Source organism: Trachemys scripta, chromosome 5 (assembly GCF_013100865.1).
Source record: "Trachemys scripta elegans isolate TJP31775 chromosome 5, CAS_Tse_1.0, whole genome shotgun sequence".
Taxonomy (NCBI): domain Eukaryota; kingdom Metazoa; phylum Chordata; order Testudines; family Emydidae; genus Trachemys; species Trachemys scripta.
In genome coordinates this window covers 134,717,108-134,724,998 of record NC_048302.1, presented here as the reverse complement: position 1 = coordinate 134,724,998, position 7,891 = coordinate 134,717,108, and the positions used below count along the sequence as shown (strand labels likewise).

Genomic DNA, 7,891 nt, shown 5'->3' with positions numbered 1-7,891 from the left:
ATGGGCTGTAAAGAGAGGGCCCCGGTAACCTAACCAGCCCGTTCCAGCCAGAGGGGGCCAGAGGACAGAAGAGAGGAGAGGAGGCCCAGGCGACCCAGTTTACGACCCTGTTTACCTGGAGAGAAGACAATGAACAGAGGCGGGGCTTGGGGCTGGAGGTGGAGGGGCCTAACCCCGAGAGAGAGTGGACCCCTGGGAAAAGGGCTGTCTCACTGAAAGGGGCACCCACCCCATGGACCACACGGGGCCAAGAGTGGGCACGATCTGTGAGTCCGTGACACCTGTGTGCTACCTCTTTGAAGGAACAACTGGCTCAGATTTTCAATCGGAGACGTAGCTACCTTCTCCAATGCCTGGGCACCTCTGTACCCTCTGTACCTGGGGCTGGGAGCTTGGTGGATCTCGTAAGATAAGCAACACTGGCCTTATGGCCCACCGTCAAGGAAAGCCAACGTGGTGCCGGTGATTCTGTGGGCAGTCCAGTGTGGTGAGCCGGTACTGCCAGTTGAATGCCAATGGGTGCTGCCTTTTGGATGAGTCATGGCATTGACGTCCTTATTATGCGTATTGCAGTAGCTCCTAGAGTCCCTAGCCCTGCTGGAGCGCGCATGGTGCTGTACAAACATAGAGCAGTATTCAGTCCCTGCCCCAAGGAGCAATCGAAACAGACAAAGACCAGGAACTAACCCACGTGAGCAACGCTGAGCGAGGTGAAAACATCGACAACAAGACACGTCAGTTTTAACGCAAGGTAAATTCCCTGAGGCCAACCCCGGGCGGGGTCAGCACTGACCTTGTCTAGCTACTCATGGTAAAACTCAAGTATCTTTTCTCAGCTGTGTTTTTACCGCCAGATACCTCACGACCGTTAGTTACCCTGAGGTAAAAAACATACCTGGTTTAGCCGTGAAGGCAAGACCACAGGGGGAGAAAGGGGAAGGGTGACCAGCCTTGTTTCACTCAAGCACACTGGCACTAGCAGGGCATTGATCCCAGATCTACAGTGACCTAGCCCAGTGCATTGTTCCTGGAAAGATAATCCCTCAATACCGCCAAGAATGAAATAAAACAGAATGTTAAATCCAACAAACTTCTCGTAAGGAGGGCTCCTAGGATGAGTGAGAATAGCCCTGAGCTTGGAGATCTGCATGCGAAGCGACAGCAGCAGACAAAAAACAAATGTAATGGCACAGGGAAATTCTTAATACTAGTAAACCTTTGAGTCAGGGACTTTGTTGCTAGTTCCCTTTGTTGGGCCAGGTTCAAGGTAATCACCTTTAATCGGTCCATTAGGGATGGACAGTTCCATCTCTGGAGGGAGCTGATGGGGCATAGGGCTCTATGCTGCCCAGGCAATGCTCCATCCCTACCCAGCACCCCCCTCCCCTTCTGCTGTACAATCACACCAGTTCTGCTGCCTAGGAGGAGGGGCTGAATTCGACCCCTTGTGCACTGAGCCAGGGCCAGTTGTAGTGGTTGTCTGATGTCGACACCTGGTGCTGGGCTAAGACATGGTTGATGGAAGAAAGATGGCTTAGAGGGGTGTAACGGAGCACAGACTCACCACCGTGGCGTCGCCTGCTGGTCACTCTGGGAATTAGCTCCGTTCTAGCCATGGAGCGCCCTCTGTGGGTGGTGTCCCATCCGTTACCTGCTCAGCTGTGTTGTCTGGGCTCCGCATTGCTCCCTGGCTTGTGGCGTCCTCTTCTGGACACAGCCCTCCAGGTGTGCCCCTACTCTATTCTCCCCCCTTCCGGAGGTAGCAGCAGTCCTCAGTCTACACCTGCCTTTGTGGCCATCTGCCACCCCAAAGTCTAGTCCCTTGCCTCAGGGACAAGGCACAGTCCATCAGCCATGGTCCTCCATAGTAAGGTGTGGTGTAAGGGGGGGAGGGGAGGACCCAGGCCCGCCCGCTACTCTGGGTCCCGACCCAGGGACCCTCTAGCAGCAGCCTCCCACTGCCCTCCTTCAATCCCCTCTTCTCCCTGTGTACCCTGGGCCACTTCCCCTTGGCCTGTGCACCTTCTTGCCCTTTTTGTCAGGGGCCACCGCCTGGCAGGTAACAGGCCGGAGCTCTCTCTGCTCCTCTGAGCCTGCTCAGCACCGCTCTAGCCTAGGTGCTTTGTCTACAGGGAGCCAGTCCTTCTCCCTCGCTTGTCAGGAAGAGACTGACATCTCCTCTGCTTTCCGGCCTTTATATAGGGCCCAGTCTGGCCCTGATGGGCTGCCTTTCTGCCCTTCTCTGATTGGCCAGGTTCTGCACAGGCTCCCTCCAGCCTGCTTTAAGCCCTCCTCTGCCAAAGTGGGGCAACTGCCCCACTACAGGGGGCTAGACCACTAGCCTTGGTTTAGGTGACCTGAGTTTGATTCCCTGTGGGACCTTGGGCAGTGCCTCAGTTCCCCAGCCGGGGATAACAGCCCCGCCCTCCTGGGGAGATGCTCAACTACAGTGGTAACAGGTGCTATATAAAGAGCGACCAGCCCAGAGGGGAAAGGCCCTGTACCACCATGCCAGTGCCCTGGGTGGGACTTCCCCTTTGGCTTTGGAGAATTGAAAGCCTTTGGTGCCAGGGTAGATTGCCAGGTTTTCCCCCCATTGAAGGTCTAGAGACAAAGAATGCCAGTTTACACCAACAGGCAGGAGCTCACTGAGGACTTTGCAGTAGGCCTGGGCAGGGCGAGTGGTCACATGTCCTTCCTCCCTTGGGGTGATTTTAAATCCGTACTGATGACCCTGGGGCTGACCAAAGCAGGCACCAATGCCCCATGTTAAATGAGTAAATAGGGGTTTAGTCAATTGCGTAAGTTCCTGACATTTCTCACCAGCCCCTCCCAGCTTATTTGCTCCAGTTCCTCCTTGGCAACAAGAGGAACGGAGCCAGGCAGATCCTAGCTAATGCTGGGGCCACTCTGATCAGCAACTGGAGAGGCTGGAAGCAGAACAAGCTGTGTTATCTGGGGAGGGGGGTGTTCTAAACAGAACCCCCCCCCCAGTGGCCTTGCTGCGGTGAAATGGTTAGTGGTCATCCCACCCCATCAGTCTCAGCAGGGGCCACACCCCCACGCTAGCGCATGGCTGTCCAGGAAAGCTTAAAGGGGAATTAGCGCTCTTCGGGCTCTGCTCCCTCCCACCCAGGTGAGGTGGAGCAACAAGCGGGCTATGAGGTTTTGGCCTGTAGGCAGGGCCAAGCCGCCAGCAGACTGAGTTTCTGGCCCTCTGGAAAGGGCCGGGCAGTAAGCAGTCTAGAGAGCTCAGACCCTCAGGCAGGGTGGAGCAACAGTCTATAGGGCTCTGTCCCCTCTGGTAGGGTAGAGCTATAAGCCATCTATAGGGCTCCAATGCCTCTGGCAAGGCACAGCTATAAGCAGTCTAAGGCACTCAGAGGACAAATGCAGGCCTCTTGGCCTAAGGTGGACAGGCAGCCACCCTAGGGGCAGGGTGGCCACAGGGAGGAGGGGGACCCAGGCCCACCCTACTCCACTGGGTCCCAGCCCAGGGCCCTGACAGTGGCAGAGGGCTCCCCCACTGGGTCAGCTAGGATCCCACCACAACACACTGATCAGTGTTCTGGCCACACATCTGGACTATCCTCTGGTGTCTGTGGGCTACTCCCTACAACCCCGCTGCCGTGTATCTCAGCTCACTAGGCATCCTCCGTCTCCTGCTCCCATCGTCTGGTTGACCTGGCAGTCCTTCAGGGTCCTCTGGGGTGCTGGGCTTGTCCTCAGGCATGGGACTCAGCAACGGCCGGGGCATGTCTGTCTCCTTCACCACCTCCCCTCCCGTTGAGCTGCAGGGCCCACCTTTTAAGTTTCTTCTCCCGCCTCTCTGCTTTTGGGTGGGGCAGACACATTGGTTGCCCAGCTCCACCCACCAGGGGGTGGATCGGGCTTCCTCCTAGTCAGTCTCAGGAGAAGGCCATGCCCCCTCACTACATGCAGCAACAAGTCTGTTATCGGGGGGACTTGGCAAAGATCTGGGCTCCTTTGGGGGTATGAGCCGAAGCCCACGAAACGCTACGGGAAGCTACTCAGGGACTTCACTGGGCTTTGGCTCCCACTCTGGCAGGGAGCAGAGGCATGCCCGTTGTGGCCATCAGAAGCAGACCTTTAATGATGCCCACAGCTTGCTGAGTGATCCTGGTACACACATGCCCTTTGTATTCAGTACTAGCTGACAGACGGCTCATTTCATATTCCCTTCTAGATAATCCCAAGGGGAAGAACACAAGTCTCCTTTTAAAACAAGGATTTTGTTTAGAGGTTGCTTCAGGTACAGGAGACAGAGCATAACTCTGAGCTAGGGAAACTGTTCTATTCCTGACTCTGCCACTGATGGGATGTGTGACCATGGGCAAGTTCTTAACTCCCCTGGGGTAGATACTGCTGCCTTCAGCATGCTAATTAGTACTTTAGTCCTCACTGATTTCAATGGGCCAATTTGAGGAGTTGGTGAAGCACAGTTCTCAGAACCGGTCTCTGTGGGATTCAGTTCCTATCTCTGTAGGATATCGAGCCATCTTTGTAAGGTCATGGGAGATCTACAGATCAAAAGGATTGACACGCAACAGTATAGGGTTTCAAAAGAAAAAAAATGCAAAAAACGATTTCTAGAGTAGAACAAACTTTTTAATTGCAAAAATAAACACAGCTTTGTAATATTCCTGTTCGGTTCTGTTTTTTTACAAAGAGAAATATTTACAGGGGGGGACCCCTCACCCATACTTCTGTACAAAACATTATAAACCAAAGTTGGTCAAATAACACCTGTCTTCAATAATTAACACGTCCGTTCGTCATGTTGATTGCATCCATTTTGCTCCCCCGCGCCCCCCAGCCGTCACTTCTGGTGCAGTTTCGCCAGGAGAACCTTTCTTACACTGGATTGTTCAGGGAGTTCGTGTAAAGTGCTTGGCAAGGTAAATCGGATTCAGTTTAGTACAAATGCAGCCAGAACAAATGCATCTTGTTCTTCGTCTAAAACGCGGGCGGGTTTCTTTATGCACGTTTCTCTTTCTTGAAACTGAAGTTAAAACTGCAGTTTGCAAAAGGTCCTTTGCCCCGCGCAGCAACGCCGCTAGCGGGAGCTGTCCACTCCTCGTGGTGCTGAAACAGCGTGATTGCTTGTAGCACGGATTATTCCTCTCTCTCCTTCACTTCCGAGACCTCTTGGCTTACTCCAGCAGTGACACGGCACAGACGATTGTGCATCGCCCCTGGAGCCCATCGGAGCCGGTGTGGTGCCTTTCACTTATGTACATCTAAAGCGCCTTCTCTCCTGGGCAGAAGGCATCGCTAGATGGAGCGATCCCTGCCCACCACCAATTGTCGTGATCTTTGCCACTGCCACGAAGGAGCCATTTGGAGGTGGACTCTCCAGCCTGATCCCTTCAGCAAGAGGTGCCCGGGCTCACCCCAGAAAACGACATCCATCAGGGCTCCCAGTTGGGCTTTAGAGTGTGCCAAAGGACAGCCCCACCGCATAGAAGCCGAGGCCTCGGAGCTTCTCCTCGGTCCTCGCTTTCTGCTTCAAATGGACCTTGCTGTGTCGCTTCTTCTCGTCGCTCCTGGCAAACCGGCGGCCACAGATGTCACAGGAGAAGGGCTTCTCCCCGGTGTGCGTCCGGATGTGGGTGGTGAGGTGGTCGCTGCGGCTGAAGTTCCGCAGGCAGATGCGGCACTGGAAAGGTTTGTGGCCCGTGTGGATCCGGAGGTGCCGGTTGAGCTCGTCCGACCTGGCGAAACTCCGGATGCAGTTCTCCACGGGGCAGGTGAAGGATTTCTCGTGCGGCTTGGGGCAGAAGCATTTGTTCCTGCGGGTTCTCTTCTTGGGCTCGCTTAGGAGGGTGGGGTGGGTGGAGATGAAAGCGTTGGCTGAGGAGGTGGAGGGTTGGGCCAGGAAGTCTGCGGTAGGGACTGACGGGGACTGGTGGCGGTGGAGGAGCTCGGTTGGGTTCATTAAGCTTGGAACGACCTCGGGTGGGGCCAAGGAAGAGTCGAAGTCCTGCAGTAACTGCGGTGCGAGGGGATGGCTCTTGGCCTCCCCGAAGTCGCCGGGGATCTGCCCCTGGCTGTTGAGATTCTGAAAACTGTCCGGTTCGCAACTGAAACCCAAGCTGTTGCTGTAGGTCCCCGAGGCTTCAGACAGGCTGTTGAGCTCGGACCGGCAGCTGACGGACAACACGTTTTCGATTTTGGATCCGAGGGGGTGGAACATGGCTTGGCTACTTTCCGGGGGCTGGAAGGACTCAGGGGACTGGTAGCCATCTGGCAAGTAGTTCTGAGGTTGAGCGAGGGGCTCCCATTGGGAGCAGGAAACCTTAAATTTGTCCAGGGCTGGAGCCATGGGGGGAATCTTAATGTCCTGCTTGTTTTCCAACAGTTTTGCCTCAAAGAGACACTGCGCGGAGCTTCCTACGGTCGGGGAGGTTTGGACTCGGGGCGCGTTCTCCAGGGTGGGGAAGGCGGGGTAGCCCTGCTCGGCGAAGGGGGGCTGGACAGAGAGATTCAGTTCCGGCTGGCAGCTGGAGTAAAGGTCCAAGTGGTTCTGAAGGGCGTCTGGAACCGAGTAGAGAGAGTCCAGTGGTCTCTGGTGGCCTTCGGAGCCAGGGAAAGGAGAGAGGCCCAGGATGCCCGACATCAAGTTGAAGAGGGATTCCTGGTCCTGGGGTTGCTCCGGCATCGCCTTGATGAAAAAGCTGCCCGTGTAGCTGAGCGAGGGGGCTGGCTGGCTGCCTAGGAAGAAGTAATCGGCCGTTTCCCCGTTGATTGTGGACCCCATGAATTCACCTGGGAATTAAAAGGGGAAACAAAAGCTGGTTAGAGACACTGCTTGGCTAGGGGGCGGGGCATACAGACCGGGCTGTAGAAATAGCGAGGCGAGAGCGGTCCATGCAGAAACTCCCAGCCCAGCCGTGTTATATAACGCATCGCGGTGTCTCACGCACGCGGCATGGCTTTCAAACCGTGCCACAGCCGCAGGAGAGCAGCGTGCCCCCGGCCCCATCCCCACCCGCCCGGGATCTCTGGGGCAGGCCCTACCCAGGCATTACTCAGCTTTGGGTCATGACCAAGGGCCACTCTCGCTAAGCAAGAGCCCTGGTCCTCTTTCAACGCCGCAGGGTCACTTGCGGACTCAGCTGCTCGGAAGCCGGATCCCCCCCAATCCTGCTTGGCTACAAGTTGAAGGGGAGCGGGGGGGTCTCTTACCTCCGAGGAAATCGGCCGCCGCCTCCCTCTGCTGCCCCGCCCCAAGTTGCTGCTCCTGCGGGCCCGATCCCGGGTGCTCCCCGGCTTTGAGCTCGCAGCTCTCCTGGTACTTGGAATACAGCGAGTCCTGGCAGGAGAAATCCATCACGCTCAACATCTCCGGCGAGCCCAGGCTCGGAGAGGAAGGGGGGGGTGGGACTGCCGGGAAAGTCCCCAGCTCGGCCCCGCTCCCGATCGCGGCTCCAGCCCCTGCGCGCCGCGGCGGTCTCCTGCCCAGGCCGGTGCCCGGGTGCGCTCAGGGCTTGGCGGGGACTCCCGGCTCCCAGCGCCGCGGCGCCTTTTATACCTGCAGCCGGGCTGCCTCTGATCTTCCGCCGCGCCGCGCCGCTTCCTTTTCTGGAGCCCCCAGTGAGGCGGGCTGTGACGTAAATGCCCATAGATGGACTCAGGATGTAGGCTAGGGAGTCCCAATAAGGAAATCTCTCCTTGTGACGTTTTGCCAGCTCTTCTCCCCCCCCCTCCCCGTTTTTTCCTTTCCTGCCTTTCCATAATAACAATACCGTGATCCAGCAGCCGCCCGGGAGTGCCAACCGCCCCAAAGGCTGTGAATCTGCTCAGCCGAGCTGGGCATGCCGCCCCCCAGGACAGGAAAAGTGAGACCCCCCCCACGCTGGAGGCAGCC

At 56.6% G+C, this 7,891-nt stretch overlaps 1 protein-coding gene across 1 annotated transcript; it reads right to left on the bottom strand.

The window, feature by feature from the left end:
- Positions 1 to 4,624: 4,624 nt before the first annotated feature.
- EGR4 (early growth response 4) lies at positions 4,625 to 7,506 on the bottom strand. Its single transcript, XM_034772250.1, has 2 exons — positions 7,210 to 7,506; positions 4,625 to 6,789 (listed from the first exon to the last, which is right to left on the bottom strand). The coding sequence occupies exons 1-2, from the start codon at positions 7,364 to 7,366 to the stop codon at positions 5,453 to 5,455; spliced, it is 1,494 nt and encodes a 497-aa protein (XP_034628141.1). The 5' UTR covers positions 7,367 to 7,506; the 3' UTR covers positions 4,625 to 5,452.
- Between the last annotated feature and the right edge of the window lie 385 nt (positions 7,507 to 7,891).